The sequence below is a fragment of the Papaver somniferum genome, chromosome 4, assembly GCF_003573695.1.
Source record: "Papaver somniferum cultivar HN1 chromosome 4, ASM357369v1, whole genome shotgun sequence".
In the NCBI taxonomy this organism is placed as follows: Eukaryota; Viridiplantae; Streptophyta; class Magnoliopsida; order Ranunculales; family Papaveraceae; genus Papaver; species Papaver somniferum.
This window is the reverse complement of record NC_039361.1, coordinates 9,976,755-9,996,800: the sequence shown is the minus strand read 5'-3', so window position 1 is coordinate 9,996,800 and position 20,046 is coordinate 9,976,755. Positions and strand designations below refer to the sequence as shown.

Below are 20,046 nucleotides of genomic sequence, written 5' to 3'. Positions count from 1 at the left end.
CTACTTGTGAGAGACTTTGTCATGTACAAACCCTCCAATTTTTTCCAAAAAGATTTTGCATACTTTTCAGACATAACATTATACATGACCTCCTTGGTTAAACACGAAAGAATTGCAGCACAAGCCTGCAAATCATATTCTTCCCATTCATCATCATCTGTCATATCTGTCAGCCTATTTTCCTTCAAGGCTTTATGCAAACCTTGTTGAATCACCGCATCCTTAATTTGAACTTGCCAAAGTCCAAAATTTGTCCTCCCGTTAAACTTCTCCACATCGATCCTCATGGTTGTTGCCTTGCTGTTGATGTTTTTGGTGCAGATGGACCTTCTCCCGTTGGATCTACCATCTCTAACCGTCTACTTTGATCTTTGAGTAAACAAAACTAGACGACCCTGGCTCTGATACCAATTGTTAGGTCTGAATCGTCTAGTTAGTTTAATATCAATGTTACACACAGAATATCACCAGCAAATAATGAACCAATCAAGAGAATATCAAACAGAACAAGACACGGAATTTTATAGTGGTTCGGTGTACCTACGTCCACTGTAGAATGATGACACTTTTTATTAAAAGATCTGAAGAACAATTACAAGAACCCTTAGCCCATTATGTTTGTCTCTAGTCACACAACCCTTGCAAGAATAAAACACTCTCCTTGTTGTGTAAATCTCCGACTAATGAAAGACTCTCGACTGTATGTTTTACCTCTACAGAAACCAACCTATTTATACTTGACAGAACTTGCAGGCCAAGAATAAATTCTTGCCGACCAAGTTATATTAATTTCCTAAGTCTAGACTCCTACCTGTTTCCTAACTTAAGAAATACTTGACTGCCAAGATTTGGTTATCTTGCAGATCACGTTCTTGTACTGGAGGTTATTAACAAACTTTACAATGGTATGGGATCAGTTATTAAAATATTCAGCTAAAAAAATTGAGAAATATGGCTTGCAGGTTTTTAATACATTAGTGTGCACCTTCGAACCTCTTTCTCTGTAAAAGCAATCATTTATTTCACTCTATAGTTCGGAGAGACCTAGTAGTGAGTCTTTCTTGCCATATATGAATTAGTATGATCCCGCCACAGTGTTATTCAGAGTCTTTCTCTCTTGGCATAGTCAAAAACATGAGGCTCTCTTAAATTTTCTCTTTTCTCCAAAAGTGTGACATACTCCAATACTAACAAACAAATACTATGAAGATATCCATGTAAAGAAATTTGATATCAGGAACAAAATCAACCACTCTTTGTTTACCACTCTCCGGAACAATATCTTTAAGGGTAAAATGATTTCACCATAGCGATTGCATCAGTACGACAATGAGAGGATTAGTTCTGTAAACTAGGACATTAACCAAATGAATCTTATAAGCTGTATGATTTATCAAAACATCTTACTTCTAGCCAGTCAGATGCACATGGATGTAGTGCAATTTTCAGGTTCAAGTGATGTTCCATGTTCCATCTTACTTATTTCGTTATTTGTTTCGTGTAGTATCTGAGGAGCTGTCTTGGGGCATTTGAATGATAAACTTGTACCAATGAGTTAATGCTTGAATTATTTTTTTTTCTTGGAGAAGATAAAATTCATTCACTAGAGAGTGTTGAGCTAGCATTAAAAGAAACAACACACAGCTATTCAAACTGGACAACACAAAACGAGTAAAGCGGAGTGCAAAACATGGAACAAAAAAAAATTTCCCCTAGTACATGTTTGAAGATAGTTACTACTTAAAAACCTCACAACCGTGCATGAAATCCACAAACTTAAAATGCTTAAAGGATTCATGAACTCTCGCCCAACTGAATAAGGAAGCCTTCACTTGAATAATAACCCTTTCTACTGTTTTTTCCTTGTTGCGGAAAACTCTATCGTTCCTTTCCTCCCAGATTTGCTTCCATATAGCGAAAGGCAAACAGAATTTAGAAATTCCCTTGGTTCGGTCATGAATTTCAACTTCCAAGACACAATGAAATCCATACATGAATCTGAAGGCCTCCATCTAATTTCCAACAAGTTTAAGAAATGACCCCACACCTTCTTTGCAAACTCACATTGAATAAAGATGTGTGAAATTGATTCGGGTTCTTGATGACACAAACAACAGCTGATGTTTGTGATTGCCATCCCTCTTCGACGTAAACGATCAATAGTTGGTGATCCATTCATTGTTGCAGCCCAAACTAGAAATGACACTTTCGTTGGGATGGCTGAATTCCAAATGTAATTCGACGGCATTCTGCATTGTCTTGCTTGAGCTTGAGCTTGTCCTAGTAATTGTTGTTGTCCATCAATCATTTCGTAACAAGAAGAAACTGAGAATTCTCCATTTTTTCCCGGAGTCCATGACTTTGTATCTTCTTTTGTTCCTAAATTGCTAGGATCCCCAATAGTTTCAATGAGCGCAGCAACATCACTTATATTTTCTTCTCTGAAACCCGATTTAAAGCCTAAATCCCATGATGGAGTTTGCAACCCATTTATGTTCACCATTCTGTGTTTCACTCTTCCTTTCTTGCTCGACTTTCTCCAAATTTTAGGAAAGAGCTCCTTCAAGGGTTGTGTTGTTTTCCAACTATCTTCCAAAAAACGAACATTCTTACCACTCGATACAACTTGCTTAGTCCCACTTTTCAAAAATTTTGATTGCTTCAGAATATTTTTCCATAACCCACACCCTTGAGTATGGTTTGTTTGTGGAGCAGTCCATGCCTCTTCATCACCTCGACACTTCTCTTGGATGATTTTGCGCCATAGACTAGATTTCTCTTTTCCATATCTCCATAGGCACTTAGTTAACAGGGTTTGGTTCATTAATCTTACAGATTAAACCCCTAAGCCACCTTCTTTTTTTGACCTGCACACCTTTCGCCATAAGACCCAATGCATCTTCTTTCCATTTTCAGAGTCTCCCTAAAGAAAATTACGCATGATTTTTTCCAATGTATTTGCTATTGATGCTGGAATTGCAAATAACGAGAGATAGTATATTGGCATCGATCTTAAAACACTCTTAAGAAGGATCAACCTCCCTCCTTTCGATAAGTATTGTCGTTTCCATGACGCTAGCCTTTTCTTTAGCCTATCAATAACCGGATCCCAAATACTTATCCTTCTTGAAGAACTACCAATAGGAAGTCCTAAATAATTAATTGGAAGGCTTCCAACTTCACACCCCAGTACGCGAGCACATTTATCGCAATTACTGGCGGCATCTCCTACTCCAATAACTGAAGACTTTTCCAAATTAGTATTCAATCCAGTAATTTGTTGCAGCTCAATTAGGATTTGCTTTAATGCCGTAAACTGTGCAGGATTTGCATCAAGAAACACAATCGTATGGTCTGCAAACTGTAAATGCGTTATTGGCGTTCCATTGCTCTTTACTTTGAAACCACTTATTAACCCATTTCTTTCTGCCTTCTTCATAAGAGCTGAAAATACCTCTGCGACCATTAGAAATAAAAACTGCGAGAGGAGATCCCCTTGCCGAAGGCCTCTCGATCCCTTATAGAAGCCTGTTGCTACCCCATTAACTATAACAGATAACCGCGTATCTTCATAACAATTTTTCATCCACTTTACCCACCTCCAGCCAAACCGCTTGTTAATGCTTGAAATGTTAACCTTCTTACATAATAGTATACAATATTAAATTAAATGCATGTCAACAACCCATCAACAGTTAAAAATAGACTTAGCCCAGCACCTTGTTCTAGCTGCTAAGGTCAGTTCTTCTGGTGGTCCATCATTTTCTGACTTTGATCTTTGAGTATAACGATATCCTATTTATATATCTCATTTAATCTTGATGACAATGTACCAGGTACTATTTTGATCGTAAGTTTCTTGATGATGTGACCGCAAAGATTGGCAATAGTGTCAGGGGTTTAAACCGGGTTGTTCTAGACATGACGTCGAAACCACCTTCAACTGTCGAATGGGAATGATGTTCCGGTGAACTGTATGGACTTCATTGTTCATGTGAGATTATCATCATTGGTTTCGAGTAGATGAACTAGATTGATATATAGAATAACACAAATTGGTTTGAGGTAGTATAAGACTAGATTCAACATTTATCAACTACAAGATCGGACGATCCTGAATGTAGGGCTGAGTGAGACATTAATGCTATCATTTTTCTGTGGGAAAGTAACCGTTTCAGTTTACACAAATGAACGTCGTGAACCAAAGATGGAGATAGCAAGAGATAATGATGAAGAAGAATCGGAATTAGAAGAAGATGGAGTTAGTTTTAACCTTCTCTTATTTCTCCTTTTTGTTAATCGATAATTGTGTTTACTTACTTAAGCGGGGTTATAGGAGCATAACGATTCAGTCCGACTATAGAGACACCAAAGAGCTGGAACTTCGGATTTGTTGCAAGAGGTAACGGAGGCGGTGGGTATCCTACGGAGGGATGTGGTGGCTATCGTACAGAGGTCTGGTTTATAGCCTGCATTTCACTATGCACAGTGATTATAATATGGTGATATGCGCAGTTGAGAAATTATACCCCATAACATAAACATTTTATCTCCCATTCGGCGAGGTGGGGTTCACTCCAGATGATCTTTGGTTACGGCCTTAAAGTGATTGGTAAAAGCGTAGATGCTGATTTCTATACAATGGATTGAGAACAGCTTTATCCTTTGGCTGAACAAACTATTGGTTGGGATAGACACAACACAATGCTGAAGTTTGCTCGCTCCGCTAAAGATGTTGAAGATATGGGTCATGGCATATATGATAAAACCAAAGACGTTGAAATCGTTCAACCAGATATTGTAGCATAAGCACGAAATACAGATTCAACATTTAATTGAAAATTGTATCCAGTGATTTACATGTTATGTAATGCTGTGATGCCATAAAAATATATTTTTTTGTTTTTTAGATTAAAGGGAATAACACTCCAGAATGCAAAGTACAAGGGTCAAATCATCACACAGAATCATAAATATTCATCAGAGAAAATTTACGGCTCAACCAAGTGGGTCATGGAGGAAGTGAACTAGCTACTAGCAGCAATGTAAGGTATATATAAATGCTTTCTCATAATTTATAGAAGTAACATTCATATCAACTTGATCATGCATGCAAATATAAATGAATATGGTTAAAAATATATGCAAATATTAAGTTTCATACCATATCTAAATCCCTGTTTAAGAAAGACAGCTGCAGTATTTACCTCATTTTTTTATGGCTCAGGACCTCTTCACGTAAGTACCCGTGTTAAGCGAAACCAAACTCTCCATATAAATCACTGGTTCTCGTACTCTCTCCTTACAGAAGAAACTACCACGCCCGACATGGAATGGCCTCTCCAGAAAACCCGATCCGATCCGGGTTACTGGCTAGTCCAGCGCCAAAAAATATTTACTCCCTAATCCAAAAAAGTTTTGAAAAGAGTAAAATTACTCTACTAACCCTAGTATATAACATTACGTATAATAATACATATGTAGTATACTAGTAGTAATTAGTAGTAACTAGTATGCAGTAATAACATATGTATTATGTAGTATACTAGTAGTAACTGGTATACTAGTATACTAATAGTAATATGTTATGTATTGATACTACATACTGACATGTAGTATGTTATATATTGATATGTAGTATAATAATACATATGTTACTACATATTACATATGTGGTATACTAGTTACTACTAGTATGCTAGTAGTAATTAGTAGTAACTAGTATGTAGTATGTAGTAAGAACATATGTAGTATGTAATATACTAGTAGTAACTAGTATGTAGTATGTAGAAATAACATATGTAGTATGTAGTATACTAGTAGTAACTAGTGTATTAGTAGTAATATATTATGTATTGATACTACATATTGATATGTAGTATGTTATGTATTGATACTACATATTGACATGTAGTATGTTATATATTGATATGTAGTATGTTTGATATGTAATATGTTATATATTGATACTACATATTGATATGTAGTATGTTATGTATTGATACTACATATGGATATGTAGTATGTTATATGTTGATATGTAGTATGTTTGATATGTAGTATGTTATATATTGATACTACATATTGATATGTGTTATGTATTGATACTACATATCAAAAAAAATTGTTATGTATTGATACTACATATTTTACTACTAGTACTAGTTACTAATAGTTTACTAGTTTACAAATATGCTAGTTTACTAGTATACTATACTATAGTAGTATACTAGTTTAGTATATTAAAGTAGTTACATAATTTACTAGTAACAATAAGATATTTTTGTTACTACTAGTACAGTACATATTAATATGTAGTATCACCGTATTGATACTACTAGTATGTAGTAACATACTACTAGTAACATTTACATGTGTTGATACTAATTAGACCTGGAAGGCTGTTTTAGGAATTTATAAAATACACTTTATAGTCTCCACGAAGTTTTTGGACTAGAGAGTAAATAATCTAGTCCAAAAACATGTTTTTGGACTAGAGAGTAAATATTTTCCACGGATGGACTAGCCATTAACTGGGTCTGCTAGAACTGGACTAGCTAGTAATTCCTACCTCTCAATTTCATTGCTCGGATAAAATAAGGCAAGACCATATCATAATTCAATAAGAATTTCCCCATTCTTAAGAGACCATATTGGCTTAGGGTAATTAACGGAATTCGTCCACTATCTTTCGGGAAATGGTGAATTGTTTTCTCCAAGATTCTCTAACTCCAAGTTCCTGCATTACCCATATATCGGTCCGAGTGCCAGAGAGATTTATAACTGAACAAAGGCAATCACTCAACATTCGTAGATTTTTCCTAGCCTTTGTACTTCCTAGATGTAATATAGCTTCTTCTGGTAATGGCACATCAACGATTCTCTCGTTGCTAATATCAAAAGACATAATAACTTCAGTAGAGGTTTCTTGGGTTATGGCAACACCCAACCAGTGGAGAGCTCCATTGAAAAGCAAGCCACGAGATCTTCTTTCATAAGGAAATTTGTAAGATTTTGTTTCGGTGCAATTCCATGCACTCGATCTTAACTGATAAACCTCAGTTTTTAAACCACCCGGGTTTCCGGAACCTGAGATCCTTACAACCTTGTAGTCATTGATGATGCAATCATAACCAAACCCATATCTAATATTGAAAGTACTTTTTGAGTAGAGATCAAAGTGACGCCCTGGTACCTGTATTTTCTTATACTCCCTGGTTGATGGGTTCCATATACATATACTACCGTTTTTATATAAGTTAGTTGCATAATCCAAATCAGTTAAATTACCCATGCAAATCAAGCCATTACAAGAACCCAAGATATCAATATGATTACCTCGATTATATTCTTTAGTACATTCTTTATATTGGAATGGGTAATCCATCCGAACAGCTCTATCGCATTCACAGAATTTTTGATCCATTGACGATGAGTATGATGATAGTGAAGCATAATCTATTGAGTAAGCTGCACAGACCTCCTTATTTCCATCACACTGCTGGTCATCTAGAAACATAAGCTTAGGGTTGTTGTTTTGGATTCTATTATTAAGGTGATATTTAATAAAATTAGGGCTACAAAATAGATTACGCCAGAGCTTGCATACACACCTACAAATCAAGATGGAATTCAGTGGTAATCTAAGAAATATATCTATTTGAATTTCTTGTGGAAGGCTCCATAAAGTCGACTTAGATGTTTTCTTCATCTTCTTCTACTGGTAAGATCAGAGAACTAGGATTTCTTTAACCCTAGCAGCAAGAAACGTCTTATAAACAGAAAAATACTAGGGCTTCCCAGAATAAGTGCACGTGCACTGCGTACAGAATATGTGCTGCGCGTGTTGTCTAGGTTGCAAGGAAGCCCGTGGGATCGGAAAAGCAATAGTTGCAAGGCAGACCGGATCGGAGATGGGAAACTTTTGAGAAGGTGACGCGCAATACAATGGTTTACATGGGCTAAATTCGAACAAAAATATTTCGAGCAATTGGAATGATTTTAACCTTAACAACAGCACGCGTTCATTTACACGTAGATCTATACTGCTGAGCTGTAATTAGTGCATTTTATTCGGCAACATATTATCCCATTAATCCACTTTCTAGGTATCACTTCCCCTGTCTGACCCTTTTTCTCTGCCCATATCCGACCAACTAACAACAGATATATATACCAGCTATATAGATTTTGTCTTCCCATACAAAGTGCACTTATAAATATATATACACTACCTCCGTCCCTAATTAGATGATCTAGTTAAAATTTACTAATAAATTTAAAATAATTTATCTCTCAAATCATACAACGGATTTTCGTAAACTTTGTATCATTGGAAAGCATTTTAAAACACCTACCTAATGAATATAAATATGACTATCAAATTTTACATATTTCTTATAATAATACTAATCTATTACTCCACTTATTTATGATATAGGTCATCTAATTAGGGACGGAGGGAGTATATATTTTTTTTTGTTTCTTCATTTTGTTTAGTTGTTTCGAGAGAGAAAAAAACAGAGATGGAATATGAGAATCAAATGACAGAAAGTGAAGAGGGATACAAGACACCAAAAAGAGATGAAAATCAGATATGGTTGAATTTGAGATGTCCACCGCCACCACCAAAGACGAATAAACCCCAAGGAGCAATAACAGAAGCGCCTAAGAATGGGTATTATCAACCACCTGACCTTGAGATTCTCTTTGTTACACCACCACTCTCATCATAAACTGAGAAACTAGCTACTGCTGCTGCGCTGTTGTGAAAGGGATATATGGCCAAGTAATAACAAACTTAAAAATAGTAGTCTTTTTTTGCAGTGGAAATAATAGGGAAAAGTAAGAGATAGAGAAGGAGAAGAAATTGATATTGAAAAGTAGAGAAGAACTGGAAATTGATAAAGAGGCATCAATCTGTTACATACATATAATCTCTTATATACATGAAAGAGAAGACCGATTCATCTAATGGACCGCACATCCATGGGCCATAGGCCCTATAACGCTCCCCCTTATGCGGTTCAATAACAAAGCTTTATACATAGTGCTTCGCATATAGTGCTTTAAATGTAGTTCTTCAAATGTTGTTCTCTCCTTGATGACTTGTGCTGAAATCAGTTGCCTCATTAAAACCTTAACAAGGGAAAAATCCAGTGGGACAAAACCTTGTAACAAATCTTCACATGTAGTACTTCACATGTTGTCTCGTACTTTAGATGTAATTCATCACATGCAATACGATCTTCAAAGACCGACATGTCTAAGTTAATTGCCTCGTTAAAACTTCTTTAGGAGAATTCAGAGGGACAAAACTTGAACTAAAGAAAGAGTAAATATAAAGAAAACTTAGAACATAGTTGGATGCGTATACGTTGCCTCATTAAAACCTTGACAAGGGAAAACCCAGTGGGACAAAACCTTGACGAAGGGAAAAGAGTACAACGTGACAGATGTAAGTAAAGGTGATCCGTTGCAGATGATCACTTTGCTCCGTTGAAGTTGATTAGTTGCTTCACAACTCATAAGGCATAAAATCCTTGTGGGAAAGACAATAACCATAGTTAGCAAATTACTTCCTGGTGTTTTTTGTTGTATCATTAAAAACCTTGCCGAGTATTAAAATTATGTGGGAAAAAGCAACTTCGGTAAAGGAAAATAGTTCAACACACCATTAGATGCTCCACCTGGTGTCAGACAATTTTCATTAGTCTAATGTAGCCAAAAGGAGTTTATCACACTTTACTTTGGTGACTTGAATGTTTATAAGACCCTGTTGTTGATTCTGGAAGTTACGTTGCTTAATATCTATCACGTTTCATTTCTTTGATTCAGATACTTTCAGTAATATCAACGCGGTCTTTATGTCTTCAACGTTCAACATACTTGATGTTTTTAGTGTTGTCTCGCTAAAAACCTTGTCGAGTAACAAAACCCTTTGGGAAAAACTATTCTCGATCGAATGGAAAAAGAGTACAGCACATCTTCAATTTCGAAGTGAAATATGTCGACATCATATCCTTGGATGCTCCCCCTGATGTCGTCATCTCCCCCTGATTACTTTCAGAGTTGTTCCAGACAGTTCCTTTAGTCATGTACTTTTCGAAACTGAATATCGGTAATGACTTAGAAAATAGTATACCGTATCTCCCCCTAATTACTTTTGTTGGATAAGAGATTATTGTTCCTTCATAATCAACAATTTTTGGATTGCACTTTCGTTAGCATTCCTTTTTTATGTCTTTGCATGGATAAAACAAAATTATGTCAATGGTTACTTTTCCAATGACGTTGCGTTGGCGCTGAGCTATATCTAGCTAACAAGTTCATTGAGGATGTAACATTTGGTCGAGTACATTATGCTAAGTATAATAATGCGTCTATTATACTTAGATAAGTAAATTTCATCTCCCGACCCAACTTCGTCATCTTCCTTTAGAAAAAATGGTCATTTACATACATTTGAAACTCGACTAATCATGGGAGTGCTAGCAGCATGCACGTCCTTGTTAAATTGCCTGACAACGGACATATGCAAACTGGTGGAATAATATACCACAAGCTCGGTCTTCTAGTTTAGAACATAGATAAGATCGAGATTTTCCATAATTTTCATCTCAAATTCAGATTTTAAATAGCTTGTAAGATCTCTTATTCCATTAAGAGTACTTATCATGTCTATATAGATAGCTGTAATTCTGAATCAGGAACTTATTTAATACGCATGGCACGAAACCTTACTCTTGTTTATCCCTTCCCAATCAAATAGTCACTTAGACGGGTATACCACATCCTCCTGATTGCTTCAATCTATAAGTGAACCTTCCATCTAATTGTAAACGCATTCTGTGGTTTAGAGTTACTTGATTCGGGCAACAAAAGTCTAACAAGTACTTTTGTAAATACCTTCTATCTCTTGATTCTTTCAGAGATACGTAACAACCACATACATATGTTGCATTTCAAGTCCTTTTGAAATTACCAAGCTAATTAAGTAGCGGAACTCTATAACGACAAGAGAACAATTCCAGGGCTTTGTGAGAAACCTCGCGCCACAAGGCAAGTCTTTGTACTTGACTACTTTCTTTTCATTATGCTTTATGAAAAATTTATTATGTATGTCCAATAGGATTTACACTTGGTTGGTTAGCACTACCACACCAAGTACCTATATATTTGCCAAAGAACTAAGTTCTACCTAGATTGTGTAGGCCAAATATGCTATTTATTTGAAATTAATCAAAATAAAGCATTGTTCGATCTCATTGTGCTCTACTTCTGGAGCAACTATTTATGGATTATATCATCATTGTGCACGCATGATCCTTCCATTGATTCATGTGCATTCTCATAATATGTCGGGATTTCATTGTTCTCTAGAATCATTTAAAACTTCGGAGCGTCCTACAGTTTGATTCATGGACATATTCAGAGACAATCAAATGAGATGATTTCATTAATGATACAAACTAGGTTGTGCCTTACTCATCTACTTTCATTCTAGGTGAGAATTGATCGAACCTGGAGGTCTCTCCATCTTCCTTTATGAAGCCATGGCCTCAACCACACTTCCACTAAGTGTAGTTGAAACACCTTAGTCTATGGTGTATATCCCTTATTGGGGATTAGTAACCTTGCAGGTAGGTTTGCAGCTGGTATGTATGATCTCATCACTTTAGCGACATCAGTGTACATTATGAAATTCAACTATTCTTTGTCACTTCACATTTACATTTGTGGAGTACAAGAATCAATATGAGACACGGTGGGAACATACCACGAAAATTCATGACGTTCCCTAAGAAAATACTTTTTCTTATCTCCCCCTAACGACGGGAAGACTGTCTCATTAAAATGACAACCGACAAATCTAGTGGTAAGAGATCTCCTACCAAAGGTTTTAAAATACGGATAATTGTTGGAAATTATTGTCCAACATAATCACCTAATCATTTTGATGACCCATCATAGTACAATGTGGAGTCGTAAGGGAACATATATAGTGCAACCAAAAATGCGTAAGAACACAAAATGTCAGGCTTATATTCAGTTACCAACTGGTACGCATAAAAGGTTGACTAATATTGGGTTCTAAAATGAATTAAGTAAAGAAGCGTTAATATTGCATATTCCCCAAGCAATTAAAGGTAGGTTTGTACGCATAACCATGCCTTAGGCACCATCTGTAACCTTTGATGATAGCCTTTGCGAGACCATGGGGTATAGGATGCTCTTCATTGATCGTATTAAACATGCAATAACCATCAAGTCCTTTTGATGTACATTCACTCGCATTTACAAGGGGTGGTGAGCCCTTACATGTAAAATATGTGTTAGTAGTTTTCCAAACGCAGATTTCTTGGGAACTGTAACTAGTCCGAAATGTCAAAACATTCACCAGAGCCATAAGTCACTTTTATGGTCCGCATTCTGCATGAATATTTTTCTAAATTTCACCTTGTTTTCTTTGTAATATGGAATTTTTACCATTTGCATCTTAGGATGGTCTCGATCCTGTTTTACAGAAGACTTTGTAAAAATGAGTGATATGCTTTCTTACCTAAAAGCATGATGGGAAGGAGAGTTGTGCATCTAGTAATTTAGAAAACACTTATTGAGAGATATGCCGTCACTTTCCATTCTGTCAATCTTTTTCCCATTTTCGTTCACTCAAATAAAGTGATATTTGTATGAGTTCTTTCAAAACAATCATCATGTCACAACCAAAGTTTCTTTATGGTTATACCCAAAGCCTGTATGAGTCAGTTTCCAACATTTCATCGTCGGAGTCAATATGGATTCGATAATCCAAATATTATAGTGAATTATATTGCACTAGATTGACTCATTCATTTCCCTAAAATATATTTCCTTCCAAATATATTAGAGACTATAAAAGATGCAATAAATTACATTCCCATCATTGTGAGTTTCCATATGGGTATCTTTAATATTTAACAAGGTGATTCGCTCTCGGTACATATAGAGCTTTTGTGACTTTTAATCTTTGTTCCATCTTGGAAACAAAATTTAAGCATTGCTTCGCTCGATGATCCAATATCGTAGTCACATTACAAAGAATTAGTTCAAAAACTAGTGAATATTCCTTAAATTAGTGGGAGAAAAACCACTATCAGTTAGACGTTGAATCTTGAGAGATTTAATAAGTGGTGTGGCCTTATTCGTGACAAACGTGGGATTTATCTCAAGTACTTTAGAGTGAATATATGTTACGTTTCAGAGGGGATGATATATTTTTCATCCAAATATATCTCAAGTGCATTAGAAAATTTATGTTTATTGGAAATGATGTAATTTTAATTCCATAAGTGCAGACAATGTATAAAGTTCAACTGAATAAGATAGTCAATTGGCTAAGCATAGTTCTTCTTGCCAATAAATTTGATGTTTAAAGTATGACCTCCCTCTGGAAATCTGTTGTTATTATGGTACCCGCATTGCATTGCTTGTACCAATACTAGTAGAAATATTCATTCCCAACTCTTTCCTTTTGATGTGAGCTAGAATGACATCTTATCTTGATCCCATGTTCGGTTGATACTTGGTGTTATTACTACCTAGGACAATAATACATATTTCTCTCATATATGTATATGTTTGTTTTCACATGCTTCACATGAGTCAGTATGCCTAACCCTCATTACTTTGGGGTTTTCATTTTCAATGTTACTACGATTAGCATGGTTTAAGAAATTTCTTTATCTCAACAGGACAAAAGAATCTCACTTCGCATGTCAACCACTTACTTTAGGTTGAATATATTACTGAAGATAGTGACTCTCTTGTTGGCATACTTCAAGATAGACTAGTTTATTAGTACCATGAATGAATTAGAAAAATGAAACAAAATAATTTCCGAATCATATCGCCCTTTGTAAGTGCTTCCACAAAAATTGGAATACATGTGCTTAGAAACATAAGGTATATTTAGCTCCATCTTTTAGACGGTGCTTTGTCATTGGCAGAAGGTTTTATGAAGGAATATATTCATTTCTCACAAAGAAATGGTTTCTACATCAAAAAACATAATAATGGTTCTCAAGTACTTTTGGATCCAAAATGTTATTTTTGAGTCGAGTTGGGACCAACCGTAAAGTGCCATAATAAAGGACATTAAAATAAATAATTCCAGCATAATAATCCTCGAACCAAATTTCTTTATGGTCAAAATGGATTTTTAGACACCAAATTTCTTGATGGTTCTAAAGGTCAATCGGTTAAGCCAGAAATCCAGCCAATAATCATAATTCAGTTAACAGTCAAAGTTGATAGTCAATAACCAACCAATGATAATAACCCCGTTAACGATTGACAATACTTGGTCAATTGGCAACAATAACGTCATAACATTATAATAGTGCATAGGTTACAATTTATTTATTGATTTAATACAAACAAAATGAATGAACAAATAATAAAAAACGGACGTTATAAATAATTAGACAAATAATAAAAGCAGACGTTACAACTAATTAAACAAATAATAAAAACAGACGCTGCAACTAATTGAACAAATAATAAAAGCAGACGTTACAAATAATTAAAACTAACGTTACAACTAATTGAAAACGTTACGACTAATTAAACAAATAATAAAAGCAGACGTTACAACTAATTAAACAAATAATTAAAACAGACGTTGCATTCACGTAGCACTTAAAAAAATATTAATTATTTTATTATTACTTCTCAAATCAATCAAGACAATCACACACATACAGTACACATGCAGTACAAACAATCATGATCAGAAAATTTTCAAAAATTAAAATAAATCACTGGTTGAAAAAGGACATACAACTCTTCGACATAAATAATCAACAAAAAATCTTATAAAATAAAACATGTGAAGATCACCAAGCCAAAAGAATAAACAGGAAAACGATATAGTCCAAAATTTTCTATTTGATGATGGCATATGAAAACATTTAATAACATATGATGACATAACAATATATGAAAATATTAAATTTACACAACATCAGGCATATTAAAATCAAACTTTATCACATAGAGATCATTAACATGATTTTAGTATGAATACATAAAATAACATCAAACATGTATCACTCATATCTATTAGATACACAAACAGATTTAAACATGGTATACAGTTGGTTGAACAACAAACAATACAATATTATATTATAATAATCATAATAATCTCGAGAAACGAATAGGAACAAACAGATTATATACAACAAATAAACATCTCACAACAAACATTAGAATAATATATATATATATATATGAGTAGATCATAGATTAGTACATGGAGGGATAATTAGAATAATATATATGTATATACAATATACGCAATCATAAATTAAAAAATTCATTTAATCAATCAGAACATGATCAACACATGTGATACAAATATACATGTGAAGAAAGAAAAAAAATTACATACATACAACATGAGAACCTGGAAGAAAAGATCACATGTTAATTGATAAGAAAATTGATAAAAAGTTTAGGTATACCTCAACGTATTGCTTGATTGAGAAAAAAAAATCAGAAGATTTGACAGTACAACTGTTTGTTAGTCGGTTGTTAACTTGTAGTTGTAGTCGAATTTTCATTTTAAACGAGGCCATGGGGGCTTTTAATGTGTTTGATAAGCGATGCATCTTATCAAAAGATTCGGCATATGCTAAAATTTACTGTCAAATATAAGGGTAAAAAAATAAATAAAGCCAAATTTAGTTATTATTTCCGTTTACATTTCCTCCCACATGAAATAAACACATTAATCCTTTGTTTACTTTTCATCAGTAAACTTATTCTAGTCGTTTTCGTATTAAAGATGGATAATCACCCTAGTGAAAACGCAACATTAAAAGTCTGAAGAAGAAGATTCATTTACTACTGAATCAAATTCATGTTGAAATCTCAGAGCTTCTTGGCTAGTTGTGTGTCTTGAGCTTGTGAGTTAGGTGTTGAAATGTTGTTATATATCCATAAAATACTCTCCACTTACGCCTTTGACATTTGGATGTAACGCGACATAGCATGTTGTTGTTTTTTTGAAGCATGAATATATTATAAAAGCAACTAAACTGTTATTACACGGAGAATGTGATTCCCCTAGCATATAGCATGTTGTTGATGTCCCTTGAAACCATGAGAGGAGCAGATACATGGATAATAGTTAGCTAACGTTATAATGGGTTCAGCGTATTAAAAGTAAAAGAACGACGGTGCACTTTCGATATATAATTTACCTGCCGAACATTCTTAAGCACGAGTAGCCTTCCGGTAGTAGATGAAAGGCCTGCAGAAAAAACAAACCAACAGAAGGTATTATTGTAGCATACGTTTAAGTGAATATTTTATAAAGTGATTTACCTTCATCCTCTTGCTTGATGTTTTCACAAATAGGGGTATAAAATTCGAGAATGCAAGCTACAAGAAGCATATAATCACGCGGAAATATTCGTCAGAATCATCAGTGATCCCAGTCTTAATAAATTTTACGGCTCAACCAAGTGGGTCATGGGCATGGATGAAGTGAACTGGCTGTTACTTGAACCAGTACAAGGAATTACTTGGGAAGATTTTTTGCGAAGGAATGGCAACTAAACAATGTAAAGTAAGTTCGGATCCAAAATCCACTATCTAAGATGAATGAATTTTGTAAGATGATGTAATTGGGAGAAGTTTCCACAAATGTGTGCAGCGCCCGATTTTTGTTAATATATATATATATATATTGATCAAAGAGAGAAGATAGATTTAAAACGTCTTGTTAGCTCATTGGTATGCAATATATTTGGTTCTACATGTGAATTAGAGAGAGAGCAACGCAAAGAGTTTAGGTAGATCTATATACTTGTACAGTTAGGAGTTTCTTTCCAGATATGAAATAAAGGACAATAAAATTTCTGGCTAAATTGGGGGCTATGCCACTTAATTGGGGCCTATAGATTACTTCATCTACCTAATACACAATGATAAGGGGTGTCTAATATTTATGTAAACTACCAAAATTATCCTCAAAAAATATTAATATTACTAAATTACCTCCATCAATCCTTAATAAACCTAACTAACATAAATCAGTTTTCATTTCTAACCTAAAAACCGATTCTTCATCTCCTCAACTCCCTCTCTTTTTATATTTTTGAAACCGAAAATCGTCGATGATCGACGATTCAAAAACGATTAATCGTTTCTTTCTTCTATAAAATGTCGAAACCAAGAACTAAGTATGCTACTAACAGGAATCATTCTAGTGCGGACAATCCCGGACTTGTTGAAGCGATTCGAAATAGAACGAAGGAAGTGCAAGAACAATCCGAAGCCTCTCGTATCGCACAAGAGGAAAAAATGGGTCGAATCAGGTACTTTTCTATCAACCCAGTCCTCTAAACTAGGTTTTAGTAACATGCATTAGGTTAGAAATCGAGAATTTTGAAATAAAAAGATTTCAGTGTTCACAGAATCAGGTTACGTTAATGTCGAAGTAACCCGATGCTTGTTAGAAACGGATTATGTTCTTCAACTTATAAACCGATTGTTCTGCATGTGAAAAGGAATTGGGGATCGTTAATGTATAAATAGACCGATTGTTGTAGCCAATATTCCTGGATCTTTATTTTGTTGGAATCGGATTACATATGTCTTCACAAAAACCGATTGTGTAGTTGGAATCGGACTTTATATGTATATCGAGTAAACCGATTTATGGAATCGGTTTACATTAGCACTTAACAAAAAACGATTGTGTACCTTGACTTAGAAAAAATGCATTTGATTCCATTGTTGTTTGTCGCATAACTCCATATTTTACAGGACAAACAAGGACAACCAACAAAAGCAAGTCGAAAAGAAATATAAGAAGAGACATGACCTTGCTACTCCTAAGACTTTGGAACCTCGTCGAAAAGGGGGTCAAAATTTGAATGCTTCCCACTGAAGGGCCACGGGGAGTAAAGCCAAATGGATCAGCATCAATGACCCACCACCTCCAGCGGAGCAACTAACACATGAAGAATCTGATTCTGATACACCTACTGAACAAGAAGGTGGTGAGGAGGAGATGAATGTAGAAGAAGAAATTCGTGGAAAGAAAGGTGTTGAAGAATAAAGTGATGAGAGTGAAAGTAATGAAGATAGTCGTGGCAAGAAAGGTGTTGAAGAAGAAAGTCGTGGCAAGAAATGTGTTGAAGAAGAAAGTGATGAGAGTTAAAGTGATGAAGAAGGAGGTGAGGATGAAAGTGGTGAAGAAGGAGGTGAGGATGAAAGTGATGAAGAAGAAGGTGAGGATGAAAGTGAGAAGGAAGTTTATGAAGATATAAGAGAATTCGTTCAAGAACAAGTGCAAGAACAAGAAATTCAACAACAAGACCAAGGAGGAGACGCTCAAGAAAAAGGTAAGAAGAAATAAGGAGCAAAGAAGAAGAAAGGTGACCACATTCCTGACCCGCTGAAGATGTTTGCTCCCGGCCCTGATGATCCACCTTTATGGATACCCGGTGATGGAGGAAATGTATTATGGGGTTACAAAAGCAGTTGGGCCTCCGTCGTTTATAATACCATAGTAAGTGCCTAAACCTTATGCTATGTGATGTAAACATTATTATCCGTGTAGTGTTTTGATTATCCATCGTGGTTGTTTTGTTTTATAGGATCACAAGGATGCAGTTCGTCTTATGAAGCCAGGAACGTCAATGAGTATGATGAGGTAATGGCCACTTATAGCACCAGAATCCACCGAAGGAGAAGTTCTGGAAGTAGTCGATCTAGTCAATTCTACGGGGTTGGTACCTGCGGTCAACAATTTGGACCACCTTGGTTACGACAGACCCCTTTGTTCTGCCTTTTCCGAGAGATACTACGGGGAAACGGATACTTTACATCTTCCGTTTGGAGAAATGACGATAACTCCAAATGATGCGAAGTTCATTACTGGGTTAATCATAGAAAGTAAATCCGTGAAGCACAAATTGTACGCGCAAGAGCTTGCGTGGGACAAAATTTATGCGTGGACCAAGGAAGTGTTCCAATGGGATGAGGAGAAGACCAAGAAGGAGATGCTAGTAGGCAAGTCAAAACAGAGGATATTCCATCTCTCGAAGCTGAGGGAGGACTTCATGGGAACAAAGAAGCTTCGTGCTCAGGGAAAAGAGGTGACGCTGCAACGTATCATCACCACGGCCAATGCGTATGTCCTCTATGTCCTGGGAGTTGTTATCTTCCCCGACGTTTCCGGTGCGTGTGTGAGCGCCAACTTTATCCGGCCGTTGCAACCATTTGACAAGATGCACGAATATTCTTGGGGCACTGCCATGCTTGCATACTCGTTGAAGGAGTTGAGAAAGGCTTCTAGGACAGCCAGGAACCAACTCGGAGGGAATATGGCTTTTCTGCAGGCGTGGATATATTTGCACTTCCCAATATTTGCTAAAAGGGCTTTTGAGAACAAGGAATGGGACGGAGAGCATTATGGATACAATTACAACTACAGAAGTAAGCCGAAGAAACAAAAAAGGGATTTTCTGAATTTAAGACGCCAGTTAGACAACTTGATGACAAAGGATGTTGTCTTTGATCCTTACAAGCAGGATTTGGATAAAGGAAAAGGAAAGAAGGTTGGATGCAGAGATCAAAGTGAATATTGTGGGACTTTGTTTCACACAAGAGGATATGTAATGTACAACCCAACAAGATATGCAATACAATGCGGTTACGTACAAAAAAACCCAAAGGCGCACAAGATGTTCAACATCAATTGGACAAAAACCAAATCATATGATAATGATATTGTCATTTTTCACAAGCCTTTACCATCATGTGATTATTGGGACGACAGAGCGTTTCACAGATATCCTTTGGATGGTCCATCTCGAGCAGATGACGATACAATTCCGGGTTACATACCGTGGTACCTCAAAGTTTCGCATACTCTAGTGATACGAGTAGATGAGAGGCCCAAGATAGAGGACAAAGATACGGCTCTCGATTACTTGGTGCGTATTGTTACTCTATTACGATTTTGTTAATGGTTTTAGCATTATATAT

The 20,046-nt window shown here is 35.6% G+C and overlaps 3 protein-coding genes across 3 annotated transcripts; all 3 read right to left on the bottom strand.

Moving 5' to 3' along the window:
- Positions 1 to 1,849: 1,849 nt before the first annotated feature.
- LOC113271979 lies at positions 1,850 to 2,824 on the bottom strand. The gene has a single exon (XM_026521900.1). The coding sequence runs from the start codon at positions 2,822 to 2,824 to the stop codon at positions 1,850 to 1,852; it is 975 nt and encodes a 324-aa protein (XP_026377685.1).
- A 99-nt stretch (positions 2,825 to 2,923) lies between these two features.
- Positions 2,924 to 3,586, bottom strand: LOC113271978. Its single transcript, XM_026521899.1, has one exon. The coding sequence runs from the start codon at positions 3,584 to 3,586 to the stop codon at positions 2,924 to 2,926; it is 663 nt and encodes a 220-aa protein (XP_026377684.1).
- A 3,081-nt stretch (positions 3,587 to 6,667) lies between these two features.
- Positions 6,668 to 7,519, bottom strand: LOC113271977 (F-box/kelch-repeat protein At3g06240-like). The gene has a single exon (XM_026521898.1). The coding sequence runs from the start codon at positions 7,517 to 7,519 to the stop codon at positions 6,668 to 6,670; it is 852 nt and encodes a 283-aa protein (XP_026377683.1).
- Between the last annotated feature and the right edge of the window lie 12,527 nt (positions 7,520 to 20,046).